Raw genomic sequence first — 24,489 nt, forward strand, 5'->3', positions numbered from 1 at the left:
ACTTGATCTGTAGTTTGACATTTTGAAGCTGTTCAGCAAATTTCATATTATTCCTCAAACGCATAAAGAAAAAAAGTGTGGAAAACTGAAGTGGGACAGACGGACGGACGGACGGACAGGCTGATGGATGGACTGACGGACGCAGAGGAAAGGTATAGTCCCCTCCGGTGAAAACCGGTAGGGGACTAATAAATACCTTTGTGCTTAAATTACGTTCATCCACTTATATGAAAAATGTCCAGATGATCTGTTTTGAAACGCCCCCTCTACCGCTTCAGGTTTCAATACACTTCTAAAAATAGAAAGTCTACGGGGATTTTGCATTGCATCAGCCATTAATAAGCGCGGATGATAACGTTGAAAAATTGCGCGAGGTATCCCGATTACTTCCGAATGGAGAAGAGATGTAAACATTTTCCATTATAAATCTCCGTAAGCAATTTGATTTGTTTTCGTTCCTTTTAATTTTATGAGTGAAAAGGGATAATTTGTCAAAGAAGATATCTTGGATATTTTCCATTTTGTCAATTTCAACTGTACTTCTTTCACAGGTAAAACGTAATAGAAGAAATAACTTGGGACAGACTATAATGTTTAGGAAGCCCATATAAAATACACCCCAATTAAGGTGCACAAGCTTACATTATCAAAAAGTGCAGAACTGAGTATGTCAACATACCTCAGTCAAAGCAGAACAAAAACATATTCCTAAATTGTCAGTTATTATTTTCATAAAGAATTCTTTTCATTAAGAATGTCATTTTAACAGATGTCATCTTGTGAAACTCCTGGCTTGGATATCAATGACTTTCTTAGGTAACCAAGCAGATTCTAAGCTATTGGTTGAATTAGAAGTACTGAAAAATGTCGAGTTAAATAGTAATGTCGTCTTACTTATTTCGATCGATTTTCATCTTTTCATTGTAATGTCACACACACATGACACGCTTTTGGCAATATCTGTTTATGTAAAATTATTTCTATGCACTAATTAATCTTCAATAACACACTTACATTAAAAAACGATGTCTGACAACTTTCTGTTATTTCAAAGGATTACTCTCGGTTTGTCCCTCCGCGTGCTATAAATAGTGGCAATATAAAATGAGAGCACATGACAGCTTTTTGGTAACTTGTAATTAAATAAGCAAAACAATCTCAATCCATATTTTAACGTTTCCCTGCAGCAGACAACGTTTGTTTACATTCTAAAGCGGCGTAGTAATACAGAGTGTAAGACAGAAAAATCTCACACTGCCGTCTCTCATTGGACAAACCGATCTCACACCGGTGATACGAGATGCATTACGAGATACATTACTCTATTGTACAAATGGCCACAAACCATGGCGAAATTCCCGCTGTGATGGGGTCTTAAAGAAAACCCAACGATGATGCTCCCTGATAGTTATAATGTGTTAGAAGTATTGAAACAATTGAAAAGGCATCATATTTATATTCTCTTGTTTGAAAACTTTCAAATTTTTTTGTCGGTTTGATATAATTCGTCGTACAAAAATGGTTTCGGCACATGATCATTTCTTATTTTAAATTTCTGACTAAAACTGTAGAGAACTTTTGCCTAAAATAAAATACACTGTCTTATGTATATAACATTTATATTTACATTTTCAACTGTCTTTGTGATAACTTTACGGATCAATTTTTAACATAAAACATGAGTGACACAAAATGGGCGTGTCCTATAGCATAACCGAGAAACGGTATTGGCTGCGCCACATAGTAATACATAGCACGTGCTACATAAAATAAAGGTTTTAAAATAATGTTGTTTTAACATGTAAACTTGGAAATAATATAAATATAGGTATTAAGGAATCACTCTTTGAATATTATGAGGTGATAATTTCGGTCGGAGCATGGTCAAATCAATATACAGGAACATCATTGTATGTTTACAATAACTGCATGTACAGTTTATATATAACTGCTAGTATATAGATCAGGTTTCTTTAGAATAATTGACATCTGTGTTCAAGGCAGTCATTAATGAATTTAACAGTATTTTTTAAATAGTATGTATATAACTATTTAAACATAAATATAAAATGTATCTTTCTTTGTCCAAGTTATTGGCAATATTTATTTTAATTGTATTAAAACAATTACTAAAATAATTATTCCTTAGATGAGAATAGGCTTTACATTGAAAAAGAAAATAAGTTTCATCTTCAATTGCAATTGCAATTACAAGCATTACAATATCTTTCGTTCCTGAATGTGGCATTTCATTAACCACTTTCTATTGCAAGTTAATACATGTGAACTTAATCTTATTCTACTAATAGAAGATCTCTCCAGAACATAGAGCTTCTTTTTCTCATATATAATTTTTGGATACAATGGTCAATGATTCTTTGCTCTACGTTTGGTAAAGAGTGTTGAATTGTGCTTTTATAATTACTAATGTTTGAGAATTCCAAAATATCTAGGATGCCATAAATTTTCTTTGTCCAGGAATTGGAATTGATTGTTCCTTGATATAATTCAAATGCCAAAGAATTAGAAGTTATCAAGTGATTCCAATATTTGATACTTGAGAATCAGATTTTAGACCAAAATGGCAACCTGTTTAATTCTACCAAACAACCAGCATAAGATGCTTTGCAATATACATATCCTCTAACATGTTTGGTCGTACATTAAAATATTTTCAGTTGTTCACCACCTGCTAATGAGGTACACACACGAATCGATAGAGTAGCAGTCGATTGTTTTTCCGATACTTAGTATCTGTTGTTACTTGGATTTATTACCTCCTATTCTTTTGGATGGGGTTCCAATGGACGCCTTAAATATAAAAAAGGTGAAACACTCAGTCATAGTATTTGTACATGTGTGTGCGATGTGAATGTCGACTGAGGCAACCCTCTGTATGCAAGTCTTAGGCCTTCGGATATTTCAGCAATTTTAATTACAAACGAATGTAATTTGTAAATTGAGCCTTTTTTCTAGGTCGTCTTTTTTCTTCCAAATTTAGAGCACGTACTGTAAATTCCACAAGAAGCGGATATTAAAATATTACTTTTATTTTTTGGACACATGTAAACTTTTTTGAATTATGATAATTTGGTTTTCACGATTTTTTATTCTTGCGATTAGATGCGAAACCGTTTTATCGCGAAATTAAGTACTTGCATATGATAAGGAATCTTAAGTATTGAGTTAGAATGCGATCTGGATGCCTCGATTGAAAAGCAACCGACGCATCTTTCTCAACTAGTTAAACTGATATAACTGTTACCCAAGTAAACAGGGAGGGGATGTTACAACGCACTTTGAAAAATTACGTACTTTGAATTTTTTTTGATTTTAATTTTAATTTTGGAACCAAGTCAATATCATCGATATTAACGCACTCTGAAAAAAATTGTTCAGGGTTTAGTCGAAATAATATATAATATTTAGATACAATAGATAATTGTTTTAACCTTGTGTAGCTTAATGAGATATATTTTAGAAAGAACCCACTGCATTCTCAGCTAACTCGATAAACAGTTTCTCGATTAGAATTTTTTACGTAGTTTGACAATTCAAGACTCGGGAGATTTGAATTATCCAAATATGACATAAACTGCAATGCTTATCAACTGAATTTTTCTTTTATTGTGTATGCGGCAAACTCGCTAATAATCTGGTACATTGTGCTGTGCCAGAAACGAAAATTATCTAATTGCATGGTCTTGTATACAAACATGATGTGAAAAAAGGATGCATTAATTATGGTTATCAAAAATAGTATGATCTTTTAGAGGATCAGTGCGAGAGGAAAAAAACTCACACCCTAATGATTATTTTTTAAGTTTATAATAATTGAATGTTTGTCAATGTACATGTATTTTATTTAATAATGAAGTGATTTATTTGATAGGAATTTGAAAAGAGAGTCTATGTTGAAACACTTATATAGATCCTGTAACATATCATTGGAGAAATTATTGGTTGACCAGCTCGGGTTTTTTTTTTCAGTATCACTGTACTTAATTATTTCTTTTTCCAATTTTATACATTTACTCTAAGTTGCTAAATATCATATATGTTTTGGAAGGAAAAAATCCTGTAATCAATGAAATGAAGTACTGGTAATTGACCTGTGTCTTTGGTTAACCCACACCCCCACCCATATCCCCGTTTTTAAAGACGGTAAATTAGATTCAGTAGTGTTAACAAATTATCAAAATATCAACAAATTAGGAATTTAATTTCAGAATTTGTGATTTATACATATTTTTTTTCAAAGTGCGTTAAGTGTTTTGATACTAAAAAATGTTGATGTATCTTCAGAAAAAAATTTCAAAGTGGGTTAACTTGGTCCAAACTTTAACGGACTTTGAAAAATATTTTCAAAGTGCGTTGAAATTGATTTTGTCCAAAATTAAACGCACTTTGACAAAAATTTCAATTGTGCGCTGCCACACAATAAATTTAGATTTTCATGTTGAAATAGAGGTATGTAGCAATAAGCATTAAGGAGCATGTGAATTAGTCTTCTAGAATGAAAATCCAGCTTCTTGTGGACCGACTACGTAGTATTACAAATAACAGGTGGCTAAATATAAACAACACCAGTTGGTGTCATAAAATACCCATGGTTTGCTGTAAGGCGCTAGAGGAAGCTCGAGCTCGGATTAGGAAAAAACTTTTTTTATTATGCTTCATTTGTTTTTGTTTATTTGAACATATTTTATTATTTACATATACATAAATAAATTGGGCAGCAGGCATTGCCCATGTACGCAAGCCTTCTCTTATGCTACCACTTTTACAACGCACTTTGAAAAATTACGCACCTTAAAAAAAAATTTAAAGTGCTTTAATTTTGGGACCAAGTCAACGCACTTTGAAATTTTTTTTTCAAAGTGCGTTGATATCGTCAACATTAACGCGCTTAAAAAAAATTTCATGGTTTAGTGAAAGTACATGTAGTTGATAGTTTTATATACAATAAATGATTGTTTTATCCTTATTTAGCTTAATGTGATATATTTAAAAAAGAACTCATTGCATTCTCAGCTAACTTGATAAACAATTTCTAGATGAGAATTATTTTCTTTCTTATAAGACAATATCGACAATTTACACAGAAAAAAAAATTCGGGAGTTTTGAATTATCCAAAAATATGACATTAACTTCATTGCTTAGCAACTGCATTTTCCTTTTTTTTTTGAGTATGCAGCAACTTTACCTCTTATCCAGGGATGGGGTAATGGTAATTTGTAATGGTAATTGAGAGTAATTAATTACAAATTTTGATGTAATTGAAAGTAATGTGTAATTGGCCAAATTTTCAATTACATGTAATGGTAATTTAATTAATTACTTTCAAAAAAGGCATGTAATTCCAATTACTTTTCAATTACTTTCAATTACACACTGATGTACATATAGATATCAAGCTGTCCACTACCCATTTTTCCCCACACTAACAATGGTACGAGGTCAAGTTCGAAGAGTAGTTAAAAAGCATTGAACTATTATTATATATATCATACCAAATATTTTTCAAAATGGATTTTTTCAGTGATTCAGTATTTAATGATAAGTTTCCCAAATTAAATTAAGTACATGTATTTGATGATTGGTGTCATCCCTTTTTGCTTAAAAAAAACTTATTTTCCTTCTTATTAGAATAATAAGTGTGTCAATTGTGATTGAGTTAGCTTATAACATCACTGTTTGATTTACAAACAAAATCAGTGTTATCAAAATTATATAAACTATCAAGTCATGCTTTGTAATTGATAGCCTTAAATACACAGAGCTAAAATGCATGGCTTCAAATGGGTGTTAAGTTTTTGGTGCCTAACATGTCCACAGGGTGTGTTCCCTTATTGCTAACATTTTGATAATTAGGTAGAGAACAACAGGTGTGAATTGTGTTTTGATAACAATTATAGTCTGCCCTGTACCTGAGATAAACCTGTACTTTGGCATTGTATTTACAAAGAAAAAAAATGTGTAAAAATGCAAAGGAGAAAGTTTTCATTTAATAGTTTTGCATGCAGAAAATATTTTAGTTGACATGATAGGTGTAGGTTAGGGTATATGACTTTTAAATGTTTATTGAATATCAAGGTGCTATGGGACACCTCCATATTGTGACTACCAGTACCTGCATATTGAAATAAACAATTAAACCAAATTTACATTTTTTCTTTCCAAAAATTGTAACTTACCAGAGTAGTTAGCAAATTCTCAAACCGTGAATTTTTTTTTGATTATGAGGAAATGTTTATTCATTTTATAGACATCTCCTGAAATGTTTATGTGTTGTAGATAAATCATGGTTTTAGTAAATTTTGATGAAAATGTGATTTGTAATTTAATTAATTACTTCTGCAAAGTAATTATAATTTAATTAATTACATTTGAAAACTCTTGTAATGGTAATGGTAATTTAATTGAAGAATTTAAGCAAGTAATTGTAATTTAATTAATTACTTTCCATTGTAATATATATATATATATATATATATATATATATATATAAATATATATATATATATATATATATATATATATATATATATATATATATATATATATATATATATATATATATTTAACACACACACACACACACACACATATATATATATATATATATATATATATATATATATATATATATATATATATATATATATATATATATATATATATAAATGGAGATCAATGTATAATATATTTCAACTGCTGGCTTATTGCAAATATGATCTGAAAAAAGGATATTTTACTTCTGTTTATCAAAAACAATCAAATCTATTAGAAAATACTAACATCCTAATGCTTGTTTTTAAGTTTATAATGATTTAATGTTCGTTAATGTTGATATTCTTTTATTGAAGTGATTTATTTGATTAGAATACGAAAAGAGGGTTACTGTTGAAACATAAAGATTCTTTGACATATCAATGGAGAATTTATTGTTCGCACAGCTCGTTTTTTGCAATAACACTGCATGTACTTATACTTATACAGTGCTTATTTCTTTTTCCGATCTTAAATGTTTACCCAAAGTTGCTAAAGATCAATGTTTTGGAATGAAAAATGAAGGGCAGGGGACCTTCTTCTTGTAATCAATTAAATGATGCACTGGTATTTTCTTAACCCCTACCCCCACCCCCATCCCCGCTCTAAATACGGTAAATTAGATTCACGAGTGTTAACAAATCATCTTTTATGTTAAATACTGAAATCTGATTGGTTTATACGCAGTTGATAATCCGTTCTATTACCCTCAGTGTTAGCAACACACTTGGCAACTGGTAACACAACAAATTGTTACATGCGCGTAAATTATGCGCGTACGGTTCGCCGTGGAATTCACGTCATTTCTATATCAAAGCAGTAATAATTTCTCTAAAATTAAGACATTCAGTTTAATAAAATAAATAGTGCCTGTTTGGAGGATAACAGTTGAAATTGACATCCCGAGAAAACGACTGTCAACCTCCGCTTCGCGTCGGTTGACAATGGTTTTCTTGGGGTGTCGATTTCAACTGTTACCCTTCCAAACAGGCACTATTCATATAATACTATCAACAAATTAGAAATTCAAATCCAGAATTTGTGGTATAAAACTATTTTTCAAAGTGCGCTAAGAGTGTCGATACTTAAAAATGTTGATGTACCTTCATAACGCACTTTGAAATTTTTTTCAAAGTGTGTTGCCACATACCACATATCCTTATATTTCGGTGCTCTGTGATAATTTTTCTGCTAAAATAATTGTTTGTGTAGCCATATCTTTGGGCATTATATATACTTGATGAAAATAGATTTCTGATATAAAATAACAAATGCGTCTCAAATCTGAAAGCTAAAATATTTAAATTCATTTGCTACCAAATTTATACGAGATAATCTAAGTTTGGACATTTTACCTTTTTTAAACTACAAAGATTTAAAAGACTTTAATAGAAATATCTATAAAAGGCACAGATGTATTTTGGAGAGAAAAAAAAAGACGGTATCAATATTGGGCCATTGAAAAAGATGTTTTAATACTCAGTCCAATAGAAGCATAGAAATGGTCTTCTTTTATGGAATTATCAATATTTTCTACATCAGAAGGTTAGTTCAATGTATATGCAACATATGTATGACTTAAATGGTAGTTTTTATTGACAATCAATATATATTACGATGTAAATCATTACGTTTATACATTTTCATGCTGCAGTATAAAAGGATTTTGCACAATGACGATCGCATCCATCATTCAAGGGGAAATGCAAGAAAGCTATATAACCTTGCCTTATTTTATATAATCAATTCGGACAATGTCAGAAATACTCGGTTGATTATCTATTTTTATGGACAACTGAAAGGACGATGCTCCGTTGGCACGTAAAATACCCCTTCGAACATTAACGGAACACATTTGCAAAGGAATTAGAATTGCAATAGTTATTATTTGAGGAGATAAATTATAGAGAATATTTAACATAAAGGGATGCAGTTGACCAACAGTGCTTTACTCCGCATACAGCATTATTATAAATAATAGCAAACTGTGATATGTTATATTTATGCCAGTACCAAAAATAATTCTTGGGTATTTTGAGTACATTGTATTCAGCTGATCGTCCTCAATTGTCTACATCAGCCAATCAGAGTGCAGAGTTTAGTCACGTGATGAACTGCAATCAACCCCCCAACCCCCCCCCCCCCCCATCATCTTTGAAGTCAAATTTCATATTATTCCTCAAACGCATAAAGAAAAAAAAGTAAGGAAAACTGAAGTGGGACAGACAGATGGACGGACGGACGGACAGACGGACGGACGGACACAGAGGAAAGCTATAGTCCCCTCCGGTGAATACCGGTAGGGGACTAATAAATGGCAGTATACACACGTAACCATGTTTATGTTTTTCTTCAGTCTTAGCCAGATCAACAATATTACATAAAAGAAAATACGTGCATGAGTCAAAATACTACGTACGCTCGTCATGCAAGCAAAACATGTATTTACAATTTCAGTTATGTTGCATAACACAGTGGAATAATTATGACCAAAAAAATTAAAAAAAAGTAAATAATGAAAAAGTGATCAAATGTAAAATCTTAGAAAGTATCATCATAATTAATAGATGAGTTTTGCCTCTGGGACAATGTACATGTATATTTTCCATTATTTCTTAAGACAATTGATTATTGATATATAAATTGACAATCCAATATAAGCATGTCGGAATGTGTTACTATGATTATAAGCATTCTTCAAAGTTTTAATATACCTAAGTGGAATGGGGGGGGGGGGGGGGGAGGAGTCAAGGAAGTTTATAGAAATTGATTACTGATTCTGTGTTGATAAAACTTCAGTCTGCTAGTATTTAATTTAAAGGCAACTTCTTAGTATTTTTAAATCCATTTGTTATTTTTTAGGACGACCAAACATTGAATTACTAAAATATGATGTAAAACTTTATGAGAAAATATAGGAGGTTTTGTTTAGCAGTTAAAACTGAAACTGAATCAGAAATTGTAATTGAATGGATCAAGAGTACATGGTCGTACAAAAATCTACTCCCTTAATTAGATAAACTAATTTAATTTCACTAAGTCGGTATCAAATCAATATCTCATTTTATTATCAATAAAAGCCGCCGATTTTAGCTTGGTTGGTCGAAATCGGACAATATTATATAAAGCTGTTCGCAGCAGTTTTACGGGAGATGGGCAGGAATATCAAGTAGAGTGAACAGGCTGCGAGACAGTATGAAAAGGTAAATCTTCAAACAAATTGAATTCGAACTTTTGTAGCTACTCTCGTTTTCAGTAAAATTTATTTTAACAAATGAAAGAAGCCAGAAGTAGCCATGATGTATATTTTATTTGTTAAAATAAATTATATTAGGAAGGACACCTCTGATATAATTTATTTTAACAAATGAAATATATAACATGACTACTATAGATATATATACATCGTACGTATTTTTTTCTGTCAAGGACTATTTGATTTACGGTGTTGAGGAATGATTTTAAATCGCGTCGGTTTAATTTTCGTAGAAACCAAAACCGAATTGTTCGTTGAGACATAATTTCATTTGTAAAGCGTAAATCTTATTATACAGAGGGCTTACTGACTACGAAAAGGAATTATAATAATGTTTGTACAAAAAAAAATTAAATTCTTTTTTAGAATATGCTTAAGTATTAATTCCAATGATTAGAAGCAATTATTTTTTACAAGGTCTATGGGGTTTTTTTTGGCTGCAGGTACATTTTTTCCGCAAGCCTGGTGATTGCTACTTTGCTAGTATGGGTTAACAACATAAAATTATTTGGGAAATACGATTCAAATACCAACCAAAGGACCAAGGCATTACGTGTTGCTGGCATACCGAACAATCAAAAACAAGTTCATCACATATTTTATCTCAAAGTTCATAAAACCGGAAGTTCAACTGTGCAAAACGTTTTTCTGCGGTACGGAATAGACCGGGATTTAACGTTCGTTGTACCAAACAACAGTTCCGGATACCGTAACGTAATCAGTTATACAGACACTGCAGTTCCTGGATATAATATCATCCCTCCCCCCAAAGACAGACATTTCGAAATGTTGTGCTTTCATGTTATATACAACAGAACTGCTCTTGATAAAATTTTGCCAAATGATACGAAATATGTTGCAATTGTTCGTGAACCTTTTTTACAGTTTGATTCTACACTTCGCTATTTCAAACATGTTCTTGGAGACGGTCAAAATGTTAGTACCTTCCTAAAAAATCCCCATTTGTACAAGAACCAAGACGTGAGAGGGTCATTTACAAATAACAGGATGGCTTTTGAGTTTGATTTTCCTGAATCTCTGTTTAGAGACTTTAACTCACATAAAACCCAGGAGTATTTAAAGAAACTAGATGAAGAATTTGATGTGGTCCTCGTGAACGAATACATGGAAGAGTCAATTGTTCTTTTACGAAGAATATTAAACTGGAAGGTCAAGGATGTCATATTTTTGACACTAAACAAGAACAACGTGGTGCAAACACTAGATCATACCGAATTAGAGAAAAGACAATTGTATCGTCAATATGCAAAGCTTGACTATGCTCTGTATGAATTTTTCTTTGAAAGACTGTGGCGGCAAATAAGTATCTTTGGACAGGATATATTTAGAGAAATTTCTTATTTCAAGTCACTGAGAAGAACCGTGGAGAACTTTTGTTTAACCGATTCCGGCCCGTATATTTTTGTACAGAACTCTACGTGGAGTGAGTCGTTTCGTGTATCCAGGAAGGACTGTGATGACATGCTGCGACACGAAAATGACTATGTAGACATGATATTGCCAATACAGTATAAATGAAATACGCAAAGGCATAATCAGTACAATATTAATATTTTTGAGACATCAAGCCCTTGCAAATTAACTACACCAAAGCAAAGGCATCTGACAACATTTAAGTCATCTCGTGTTAATATATACACACATACCGCCTATCAGATTAGGAAGGGGTACAATTTTAAATTACGAGAAAAGCTGGTAACGGCAGGTGCTTGTGATTCGTATAACAAGCATGAACATGAATATTGTAAAGGCAGCAAAAATAAAATCAAACATGCATACAACTGAATATGTAGATACCAGTTGACTACACTCTTTTAATGTTTAGGAAGCCCATATAAAATACACACCAATTAAGGTGTACAAGCAAACATTATCAAAACATAGTGCAGAATTGAGTATGTCAACATACTTTAGTCAAAGCAGAAGAAAACAAATATTCATAAACTGTCAGTAATTTTTTTCATAAAGAATACATTTTATTAAAAATGTCATTTTAACAGATGTCACCTTGTGAAACTCCTGGCTTGGATATCATTATCAATGACTTTCTTAGGTAACCAAACAGATACTAAGCTATTGATAGAAATAAAAGTACTGAAAAATGCTGCGTTTAATAGTAATATCATTTTACTTATTTCGATTTTCATCTTTACTTTGTAATGTCACTCACATGACACGCTTTTGGCAATATCTGCTTATGTATCATTATTTCTATGCACTGAATAATCTTCAATTACACACTAATCTTAATCTATTTATTCGCTTGACAGATTCAAAGGAAATATGGATTTCGATGGTGGAAATGCATCTTCTCCTTGTGGCAATTAACTAATAAAATGGCGTTAGCAAAAATATGGATAATCAGTTATACATGTAACAGCTTTTTCCTTTGCTTTATCCGACACTTTCCTCATTGATCAATATTAGAGGAATAAAATTATAATAAATCATATTTTTTCCTGGTGTGACCTTTCACATCAATTTTGACAGCTGTGCGGAGTGTCTCCTTTCCACTAGTCTTTGCAAACCAGTGGCTCAGTTGACTGATAGTGCGCTTCTTACTTTTTTCTGTGTATTGCAATAAAAACAATCTTCAAAAACTTATGGGGTTGTTTTTTTTTCATGTTAAAAGTGTATGTTATGAACATAAAAAGTAAAGGAACGACATGAATTTTTACGTCAACAAAGACATTTTTCTTCGCGATAAAAAATCACGAATTGTTTTGTTGTAACATAAAATTGGGTTAATTGAGAAAAATGTTGAGTGGTATCAAGTATTTCAAAATAATTAATTATTCAAAAAACAAAGCAATTACTCACTATTTCAATTTGTATTCAGAAAGTATATATAATGCCTTTTTATAAATATTGATGAAACTGAGAGCGAAAACAACCTATATTGCGCACATGTTGGTTGTGATTTTTGCTACATTAAATTTCCGGATAATGTAAATAAATTAGCTTAATGGCTTAATGGGGACATAATACATATATCTGGACAATGTAGTATAATACATGTAGATCCTGCATAAATTTAAATCAAGTTTCCCGCTGGATATCCTTATGTTTATAATCAAGTCCCTTTTCCAACAGGGTGATTTTATAGATATCAGATGTTGAGCATTGCAGTTCTCAAAGAGATCCGAAATAATTGCTAATATATGGAATATAAACCTACATCAACCTCTGAAACAATTGTGAGGTTCAAGAATCGTCCAGGGGCTAAAGTCTAAACAATTTCAAAAATATGTCAAAATATTGAATATAAGTAAGACCATATAGTATAAACTTTTCAGTTTTTGTAAAATTGGATCCTCAATGTGCCTCCCCCTACTCCTCAAGGTTTTGATTTTAAAGGGACTTAGACCCAATTTGAGCTCGAAATTTAAAAATTTTGTTTTTCAGTGTTTAATGTTTAGATATGTTCATATGGGTATTTTAATGCCTCCTCAAAATTTGAACGTCAAATCTTGAGTTACAAGCAAGATACAGACCTAGTTTAAAATTCTTTGTAAACAAAGCTTAAGTATTGTTATTATTTACATATGTGTTTTATTGGTAAAATTTTCAATCAAATGTTGGTTTTTCTGTTGATAACATTATTTATGAACAGATTGATCAGTTCATCTTGTTTACCTCGAGTCATTGTATCAAAGAAATGGTAATTCTTTATTTTACATTATTTGTAAACAAATAATGACTCGAGCTTTGTTCACATAACAATGAATTTTTACCTCTGTATATCTCTAATTACTTGACTTCTATCATTCAAACTTTACTCAACTATTCAAATTGCACCTCTAAACCATTTTATACATAAAAAATAAGAATTTGATGTCAAATCGTGTCCAAATCCCTTTAAAGAATTTTAATCTACATTATCTGAGGTTGCTTTCACTAAAGTTACAGCTTTTCTAGGCGAGGGGTTTTAGAAGATTTTTAAAGATTTTTCCCAATATATTCCTGTGTAAATTTTTGTCTCCCCCCCCCCCCCCCCCACATAATTGACCCCATCTTACCCTGGGGATCATGATTTGAACAAACTTAAATCTATACTACCTGAGGATGCTTCCACACAAGTTTCAGCTTCTTTGGCCAATTGGTTTCTGAGAAGATTTTTTAAGAATTACTCTTATATTCCCATGTGAAAATGTGACGACCCCCCCCCCCCCCCCCCCCCCGCTTCCTTTTGTGGCCCATCCTACATCAGGGGTTACAATTTAAACAACTTTGAATCTACTTTACCTGAGGATGCTTCCACAAAAGTTTCAGTAATGTACACGTTCAATAATATCTAGATTTTCAAAACCCAAAATTCCACAGCCGTACAATAAAACTGGTAAACAACCATATCAAACAAATCAACTTTCCTTGCTGATTAGATTCTGAGAAGAAGACTTTGTGAAGATTTACTCTATATATTCCTATGTAAACATTCGCATAACGACAACCTTTCCAACTGATCATCGATTACATGTATATATCAATCATCACCACACTCCTAGAAAGGTCTGTACAATTTTAAATTTTTTCTACATTTTAAGCAAATAAAATACATTTAAACACAAGAGCATCTTAAATCCTGAAGTTTGATTCACATTATCTCCAATAAGCCTACAAAGGTAATGTATCGCCTCAGTTTAACTACCTATTCCAAAAATAAGTACATTTTATATATGAAAAAAGTACAATAAAATCACTTTAAAAGTATACTTTTTTCGACTAAATTTAAATCTATGCATTTGGTCGTTCCAAATCTAGTCAAAAAAGTATACTTTTAAGTGCTTTTATCGACATAAGTTTCAACTTTCTTGGCCAAATGGTTCTTGAGAAGAAGATTTTAAAGATATACTCTATTATAATATATTCCTATGTAAAAATTCGACACCCATTGTGGCCCCACCCTACCATTGGGGGGTCATGATTTTCATAACTTTGAACTTTGAATCTACACTACCTGAGGATGCTTCCACATAAGTTTCAGCTTTTCTGGCCGAACGGTTTCTGAGAAGAAGATTTTTAAAGATTTACTCTATATATTCCTATGTATAAATTCGACCCCCCCCCCATTGTGGCCCCATCCTACCCCGGGGGTCATGCTATTTTCACAACTTTAAATCTGCTATACATGAGGATGCCTCCACACATGTTTCAGCTCTCCTTGCCTTATGGTTCTTGAGAAGAAGATTTTTGAATAATTCTCGAAAATTCTCAAAAACTTCTAATTATCTCACAACTTTGAATCCCCTTAGCCTAAGGATGCTTTGTGCCGAGTTTGGTTGAAATTGGCCCAGTTGATCTTGAGAAGATGTTGAAAATGTGAAAAGTTTACAGACAGGACGGACGGACAGACGGACGACAGACAAAATGTGGTTAGAATAGTTCACTTGAGCTTTCAGCTCAGGTGAGCTAAAAAGTACATTACAAAACATCGCTTAATTCTCTACCTCTTCAAGAATAGTCTGATAGCTTGTAATAATCAAATAAAATAATGGATCAGCATACAACTCGATCTGTATCTAGATTCTCGATCCTTTCTAAAGTGTAGAAAATATTACCTTATAGTGATTACTACTTAGCTGTAAATAACTCTAAACTCACATGTGATATAGCTTTTCATAAAACAGGAATAACTCACCCATGTTTAATAATGCATGTGGCCAATACCTAGATAAAACTGTTCTTTATAATTTGACTTGCGTTTCAAATCAAAAACAGGCAATTAAATTAAATCATGATCAATTTTTTAAAACTTTTTATAGATGTTACAGTAGTATATTTATTATTCTGCCTTTAGTTTCCTTGCATTTTGTAAAACATTCATAATAAAATAAGACCAGTTATGTACTGTGTATTATAAATATTTAATTTCCATACACACATAATGACTTACTTTATTTCATTTGTTATTATTAAATGGTATGATCTTCAATCTCTTGTACAGTCTGCTGGACTTTGTTATGATTTTTTCTGCAATATATTATATAAATTAACGATACATTGGTTTTATTCTAGCTTAATTAAATTAAGAAATGTATTTTATTAAAAGAGATTACAACATATATATAATCTATAAAATTAATATACATGTATTACTTTTACTTTTAATTGGCAGAAAATGCTGATTTGCCTATGTTAACAATTTTGTCTTCATCATACATGCACCAAAACACCATACTGAACTGCCCTTCAATCAGAAGCCATATCCTCGAGTATGTTATGTAATTCTTATACGAATAAAACGATCAACAAATTTCAATTCCAGTCTAAGACTTTATCTTAAAATTTTAACAAACACAAGCGTGTGAAGGTTGTTCGTTTATCAGACTTACCCAAAATGGAATTGGGTCATCCTGCAGTTTCCATACTATTGACAATTTATTTTTTTCCATAAAAATAAAAGTATGGGAATAAAAAAGGTATGAAAAAGGTTATTAAAAAGTTATATTAAAATTATCACTTAGGCACAAAAAAAGTTACAAATTTAAGTTACAGAAAAGTTATCATTTAGGTACAAAAAAGTTATACATATAGATACAGAAAAATTATCATTTAGGTATTAAAAAGTGATACATATAATTACAAAAAATTATCTTTATTAACTTTTCATCAAACTGTTTATTGCCCTTGAATAAGAATTTAAAATCACAAATGTTTCTGAGGGCAAAAGTACACATTCAAGTCATTGATTTTGTCAACATTTTAGTAAATCTAAGTTACTTTTTACGACCAATTCATAAATTTGTTAAAAGATAAATGTAAATATAAACAATGCAAAGCTTTCTTTGATGATTCATTTGGGTTATGAAGGTAGCGATCACTGTAGAAAAAAAGTTACTTAACCCGCTTTCTGCAATGTCGCCACCTTCATATCCCGCATGAATCACCAAAGAAGGTATTTTTTGTTTAAATAATCATCCCATTGTTAGCTCAACATAGTCCATTGTTGCCCTCCCTTTATGTTTGTCCTCCTCTAACTCTTTGTGTTAATATCCTCGATGAGTTCCTCTGTATCAAAGATGAACATAATCATGCTTGATTATCCTGCTCCATTGTTGGTGCTCCATTGAGGTTCCTCTTTAAGTTGCCATTCACAAACTCTTTGTGCTAACATTGTCAGTCATGTTCTCCTTGCCTAAAGATGGAAATCACTCTCCATGAAACCCTAGTTATGTTTGATTCTTCTGATTGTTGTGGATGCATCAATATCTTTTAAGATGATGTTAACGATGAGTGTTGATGTTAATTCATCATGTTTCCCTGGCAACTGTAGTCTAATTCAGAGGCTGTATTCGAACACTCCAAAAAGGGCTGGAATCAGGCTGTTGATGATGATAATCACATTCAAGTTTATTTACACTGAAGTTGCACACAATACATGTAAATCACTGCAACACAACAATGGTGCTGTCAGATTCAAATACACACCGGAAAAAAGAGATTCAAGTAAATAGAATCCAACGTTGATGATGGCAATGACTTCAACCCTTGGCTCTTTGATATTGTATTAGGTTGATATTACATACTCACTAACTGTAATAAATGAAGACATGATAATACTATATGAAGAACATGATCATAATACATGTACAGCTAATGGTTTAATGATTGTTTGCATATTAGCAAATTATTTAAAATGACGTAACTGTCTTGCAATAGCTTTTAATCAAATATTGCAGTTAATTAACAGACTGTAAATTTTTTTTTTATTAAAGCCCAGTTCCTTTAAAATAACATATGAGAATTATGCTACAAATACAGTATGTATTATTAAAACAGTTTAACCTGAGAACATTCTATTGCATATCGGTACATATTCTTTTCATTTTTAATTACATTTATAGCTGTTTGTATTCTTCTCAATTATTTTTATATATTTACATCTACCGAGAATTTTCTCTATTTCTTAAAACTGATTGTGATTTACAGATCTAAAGAAACTAACGGGAGCTGACAGTTCTAACCAGTTTATCGATCAGTCGAAACCTTCATTACGGACTGCTGGCCACACTCTTTGACCAAAGGCATTCTGTGTGTGAAGTTTAAGCCAGATTGGACCAAGGGGAGAGAAGATAGGCTCCTGACAAGGATTTTTCATATAATTCTGCTATGACCTTCAACTTTGACCTAGAAACATGATTTAAGGTCACTGCACATCCTTAACTCAAAGGCACTCTGTGGATGAAGTATGAGCTAGATTGGGCCAAGGGGAGAGAAGATATACTCTGGACAAGCGATCACGGATGGACAGACGGAGAGAAGGATGGATGTATGGAAGGACGGATGGACAAATGAACGGGCAGACTGATTACTTAAGGGCGACCACAAAGCTGGCATAAAACAGCTAATTGAATCTCATTACCCCATACATACAGACATTTTTGTTCAATCTGAGCAAGATTAAGCAAATAAGAATAATCTACGGTCTAAAACTTATTATAAATCGTTACGCTATGAACTTCACACTGGTTCAAAATCACTGCATGCCATAAACCAAAGAGCCCTGTTTAAGTAAAGTATTAGCCAAATAGGGTTAAGTGGAAAGTATGTATGCTCTGAAAAAAGTATTTTTGCTTGGTTCAATATGACTTTGACTTACAAACTTCATTCAAGTTCACTGCGTACCCTTTGATCAAAGACACCATTTAGGTGAAGTATGAGCTGGATGAGAGCAAAGATAGATTGAAGAAAATATGCTCCGGACAAGGATTATTTTATATAATTCTGCAATAATTTTCACATCTGACCTGAAAAATTGGTTCAAGGTCACAACACACCATTTACTCAAAAGCTCTGTTTTTGTGAAGTACATGTATGAGCCAAATAAGGCTAAGTTGAGAGCATAAAATTACTGCTCTTAAAGAAGTATATTTGCATGGTTCAATATGACCATGACCCTTGACCTACAAACTTTGTTCAAGGTCATTGCATACCCTTTAACCATAGACACTATGTGGGTGAATTATGAGCCAGATTGGACCAAGGGGAGAGAAGATATGCCCCTGACAAGGATTTTATATATAATTCTGCTATGACCTTGACCTTAAACATAGAAACATGGTTCAAGGTCACTACATATCCTTTACCAAAAGAAAATATTTGGGTGAAGTATGAGCCAGATTAGGCCAAGGGAAGAGAAGATATGCTCTGGACAAGCGATCGCGGACGGACAGAGGGAGGGAAAGATAATGGTCACTTGGTTGGTGTAATCTTTTATCAGTCAGTGACAATGAAATTCATAAAATGTGATTTACATGTATACCTAATTTTCATGACTTGCAATGTATTTCCAATATCGTAGATAGCCGTGTGGATGAGCACACCTCTGGATAAACATTTCTGTGTTGCTTGGTTCGAATCAACAATCAGCTATATTTTTTCCCCTGTTAAGGGAGATGTGCAGTTGTCTTGTACATTTTAGAATAAAAATGTAAAAATTTCTTGAACTGGCTTGTTTCTGTCAAAAATTGGCCTAAACTGTTGTTAAAAGATGAAAAACAAATCCATGATAATTCAAATTTCTACATGTACATTTATGAAAAATATTTTTTGTCAGAAAAAGTGGAATCTACATGCCTATAATCTATGTCATTGACAGATCACTTCCTTTATCCTTTAAAAGAATTTGAATTTTAATCACGGGCACAATCCTCAACCATTGCATGGTGACTCCTATAATTGCATGGTTAAGCTGGCGCTGCATGTATCCTGCATGTCATGTGTCCTAGCTACAACACATAACTTCCTCGACAGACTCTGTTAGTGCATGGTCATGACATCTTATCAAGGAGATAAAGAAATAGGGAGGATCCTCCACTGGTCTATACAGCTTCTCCCTGTCTGAAGGATTTCTTTTTATGCCTTTGCTGTTTTAACCCTTCCAAATGCGCGTGCAATTCTTCCATAAATAAAAACTAAATTGCATTTATTTTACAACGATTGATATACAAGTTCTACAACTCCTCGCAGCCCTCCCAAACACACTACTTTAACTTACTAACATAACTAGCAATTCGATTATCTGTAGGGTTGAGAGAGAGAGAGAGAGAGAGAGAGAGAGAGAGAGAGAGAGAGAGAGGAGGGGAGAGAGAGAGATGATGCAGTCCAATAAATGAACTGTTATATAATCGAGTACCTTTAGTACCTTTATTCAAATCTGCAGTCACTGTAATTAACATTTTAAATCCAAAATATACTGTATCTAAGGATATTTTCGCAATATTTTTGTGATCATTGTGTCATGTAAATTTTGAATTAACCAGGTGGCAGTAAATACAAAACTTACAACATGACAACGTTGCTTTGTTGTAAAATAAATAGGAAAGATTTAGAGATTTCATATTGACTTTATTTGATTGTAACAGTGTAAAGTTGATTCCTTCCCTAATTTCAACAAAATGGTGCTTTACCATGAAATAACAAAGATAAGACAACTCAATCAGAATACAATACAAAATTAATGTCGCGAAGACTACTGGTTACAAATTCAGCTATATTAATATGAAATTCTTTAAAAGAATTCTTTAAGCAAAATGATTTTTTTCTCAACTTTCTAAACTCAATTTATATATACATGTATTCAGGAACTATTAATAATCAAATTATAAAGCACGCTTTGGTGGAGATATTGGGTGCTACATTAGACAGGAATGGGCTCCCCAGTGCAAAAAAGTCGGTGTGGTATGAAAAATCTAAGTTATACATAGCTGTTAAAAAAATGTTCTCATACAATCAATACACAACTTCATTAGTTTAAGTATAAAACTAATGCAAGAGACGTGGAACTGATTGACTAATGTACCTGACAAAATGTATGAAGGAAAAATGACCATCATCATTTGACAATGCATGGTCTAATCCAAAGTATATGCGGAACATCTATGTACGTTCTAAGCAATTATAAACCAGAGTAACTTTGCACTCATTTGGTTCAGGTGTCCAACTGTCATATCCAAGGTGGAAATATTAAGTTAAATAGTTCAATGAAGTACTATGTCTGTAAGTATATCTCTCGACATATATTGTATACACTATATTTGTTCACCTTATTCTAAAATGCTGGAACTTAATACACCCTTTGGTATAAGTTATAAATATATTCTAAGGACTGGTGGAAGAAGAGGGGTGGGGATATTGGACCCCTGGGATGAATAACAAATGTTTGTTGAACAAGTTTTATCCCCTTATGATCAGACCTGATCAACTATATATATTTATCATTGGGCTCATACGACTAAAAGTCACTAAAGCACAATTATAAACATGGCCTTCACAACACCTGCATCTCAAGGTCTAAAGATACAGTCATGTTAGTTTAACTGTCACTCTTACACACAACCATCGATCATGCTCTAACAGTTTTCAAAATATCAACGACTCATAAATCACTTTCTGTACCCAAAATGTCTACAGGGGAATTAAATTACACACACCTATTCTACATATATGCAACATACATGTACATGTAAATGTATCATAAGAAATATATTGAAACATACATCATCCATATGTAATGTATATATATCTTAATTGAAGAGAAAAAAAACAAAATGATCACAGATTTTTGTTTCAATAACAAGGGGAAAAAATCATTCATAATATATAAAAAAGTCAACTTAAAAAAGTTCGACCAACACATTTAATATATATTTTTTTTGACTAGAAATCAACAAAAACAAATAAAAAATAAACCAACTCGCATCACAAATAACTTTTAACTACATTTCAATATCACAACAACAACAACACTTACCCTATGCATAATTGCAAGTAACAAATACATCTATGTCTCACATAAAAATGTATACACAAAAAAACACAGGAAAAATCTCAATATAATAATTAAAAAAAACAAGCTATAACTGACTCTGTGCTTTAATCTCTAACTTCAACAGTTTTCCAACACTCAGAACAGTAACATATATGTTAAACAGACTGAGTTCAAAGTCTAACTACCGGTATTGTATAAGTACAGATACATGTCAGTACAAAAACATGTCAGTACAAAAACATGTCAGTACAAATACAAGTCAGAAACAAGAAGCATGCATGTTTACAGATCCAGTTAGCCAATTCACGTGTCAATCTTATGTTCAGTAAAAACTCCTTCTTTTGTAATTTTCTTAATAGTTTTTTCTCTTTAAGTATATCCTGTAAATTGATTTAAAATTTATTAATGAATAATTTATATCTCTGGGAATCTTTGTAATCATATACATGTATTAGTATACTGTATACAGGGTTATTTTTGCCCCGTGTAATTTTTGCCCTTCTACACTTGCAAACAGTTTCACCCCGTCTTGAATTCACCCAGAAGCAGTTGTGTTTAAAGAGAGATAATCAAAACCATTTGAATTCCCCCAGTCTTAAATTCACCAGCTAACAATGAGGGCGAAAGGGCAAAAATTAAATGGGGGCAAATATTTCCCTGTATACTGTAACTTCAATACTGATATTTTTATACATACCAATCATTCTTCAATTGTTCTTAAACAATTATCATTTTTGCATATTTGCATGATACATGCATAAACTTTACACAATCAGATATTCTTTAAATATATTCACAAACACACCCTGCACAATGCATGCTATCAGACATTGAAGGTCTAAAATTTTGGAACATTTAAAAAAACCACATCTCTAAACAAATAACACATTGTTTTTGAGAGCTTGCTATATCTAATTGGCCAAAAATTACAACGTTTTCTTTGCCAATAAGAGTTCTACTGTGGTTTCATCAATTTTCGTTGAATACCAAATTTCATTGTTAAGTTGATCCGCTAAATTAAATGTTCATTGAAATGCAATTTCTATTAACATTTTGTATTGATAGGATCATTGGCCACGAGTTTACAAATACTTGAAACTGTCATTTTAATTGAAACCTCGCAAATTGATACCCTCGAAAATTAATAAAACCACATTATTATATAATTATATTTTTTCAAACAAATAATTTAAATGCTCTTTATGAAAACATGCATATGAATAAATGATTAAAGATTACATTCATATCAAGATACCATCAAGACTTACAACTATTAATGCAGCAGGCCACTTTATGCATGAAATTCTGTGCCCTTACTTCTAGCATACAGTCTTCATATATTAACATGAAATTGCATACTCAACTACATATTTAAAAAAAAAAATCAACATGAATAAATCACATAATAATGACATAATATAAAGGTCTTTATCCTAGCTAATGCTACGTTCTGGGGCTGTTGTTATTGTAACCACTATCTAGAGAGGTTGTTGAGCCTTTGCGAGAATGTCCAATCGTCGATGACGAGGAGTGATGACCAGCCAATGAGGAGCTGGTAAATAACTTGTACCAGCCAATCACAATGTTTGAGAGGTCCAAGTGATCTAGGAGAATCTGTGCAACACCCATGAACACTTTACGATCCATTCTACCGTAATCCCCCCACACAGTAACCTGGAAGAATTGAGAACATGCTTATGAGCAGTGCATTTAGTGTTTTTTTTTAGTTGTTTATTTTTTCTCTCATTTCATTTAAATCTGATTGTGTTTGTAATCAGCTACTGATAAAGCCAAATCACAATTTAACCAATTTTAAGTAGTTTGTATATAATTAAGAATTGTCATTCCTTATAATCTTTATAAAACTTCATTCAAGCAAACTGTTAAGTTCATTTAACAACAATATTTCAGTTATCAAATACTTAATATAAAATTATTTAAACCTTTTTCAATGGTGTCTTATTATATACTTTTGAGGTTGACTTACAAGTTTGGATTATTACCAGTATGTAGATACATGTGAAAAAGGTACCATCATTTGCTTATCATCTGAAGTGCATTTCAGTATCTGCAAACAATATATAAAAGTACCTGAAGTATTTTCCCCCGGTAGTCCTCAGTAAAAGCCAGCTGCTGCTGATACAGGGGGTCCAGGGTTCGTCTAGCTACAGTCGTTTTCTGCTTTTCTACGCAATGTTTGCCATCAATCAAGTACACCTTAACATAGGGGGCTGAAACAGGAAAGCATTTGTAAAAGATTGTCAAATATAAGGACATAAAAGTTGAGAAAAATCATTGTATTAAAAGCTTTTTGTAATTAACATTAAGAATATTTTCAAATGTATAAAAAGTACATGCAATAGCATATACATGTAATTAAAGGTGGATTCCATTACAAAATTTCCAGGCTTATTTAATATTTATATTAGGGGTTTACAAATGAATCATACAAACCTGGAAGAATTTTTGCACCTGCTTTTGGAATGAGACCACGAGCTCTGATGACCTCTACTTCCAAATGGTGTTTCCTGTCGTAAAGACTTAGCTGGATCTCCCCAAGGCAAGCGGAGCCCAGAACCTGTCGACCAACCAACTGAGCTGGACCCAGGCCTTCTATGAAGTCCCCAAACTGTCCCTCCGGCCCAAGTCTCATTCCTGCTGGATTCAGCCACAGACTGGAATGGAAGTAAAATTCTTTAATCAAGATAGCCATTCTTTTTAAGAAATTAGATGATCTACCCATCTAAAAGGGCTCTTATTTTAAACAAGAGGCCCATGGGGCCACATCGCTCACCTGAGCAACAATGGGCGTTCAAAAGATATTGTGCCATATGGTCCCTCGGTAGAAAAACAAAAAATAAATATTGTAAAGTATTCGAATTTTACACT

General features: G+C 32.3%; 2 protein-coding genes across 8 annotated transcripts in view; one reads left to right on the plus strand and one right to left on the minus strand.

Moving 5' to 3' along the window:
- Nucleotides 1-9,695: 9,695 nt before the first annotated feature.
- On the plus strand, nucleotides 9,696-12,398 carry LOC109619081 (galactose-3-O-sulfotransferase 2). 2 transcript variants are annotated; one of them, XR_004598025.2, is made up of 3 exons: nucleotides 9,696-9,756; nucleotides 10,253-11,883; nucleotides 12,101-12,398. XR_004598025.2 is itself a non-coding variant. In XM_020068394.3 (2 exons), the coding sequence occupies exons 1-2, from the start codon at nucleotides 9,749-9,751 to the stop codon at nucleotides 11,346-11,348; spliced, it is 1,104 nt and encodes a 367-aa protein (XP_019923953.3). In that variant the 5' UTR covers nucleotides 9,696-9,748; the 3' UTR covers nucleotides 11,349-12,398. The 2 variants fall into 2 exon arrangements, 1 of the variants encoding a protein (XP_019923953.3); XM_020068394.3 differs by having other exon boundaries at nucleotides 10,253-12,398.
- Nucleotides 12,399-20,156: 7,758 nt separating this feature from the next.
- LOC105326339 (regulating synaptic membrane exocytosis protein 2) overlaps nucleotides 20,157-24,489 on the minus strand; it is a 42,951-nt gene continuing 38,618 nt past the window's right edge. For 5 of the 6 annotated variants that reach the window (XM_011426314.4, XM_011426312.4, XM_020066405.3 and 2 more), the window contains 3 exons: nucleotides 24,055-24,275; nucleotides 23,692-23,831; nucleotides 20,157-23,274 (listed from right to left, as the gene is read on the minus strand). In XM_011426314.4, coding sequence (XP_011424616.3) covers nucleotides 23,044-23,274; nucleotides 23,692-23,831; nucleotides 24,055-24,275 — 592 coding nt within the window. In that variant the 3' untranslated portion in view covers nucleotides 20,157-23,043. The remainder of the gene's footprint in view (nucleotides 23,275-23,691; nucleotides 23,832-24,054; nucleotides 24,276-24,489) is intronic. The other variant, XM_011426313.4, reaches the window with a different exon arrangement.

This window comes from Magallana gigas, chromosome 5 (genome assembly GCF_963853765.1).
Source record: "Magallana gigas chromosome 5, xbMagGiga1.1, whole genome shotgun sequence".
Taxonomy (NCBI): domain Eukaryota; kingdom Metazoa; phylum Mollusca; class Bivalvia; order Ostreida; family Ostreidae; genus Magallana; species Magallana gigas.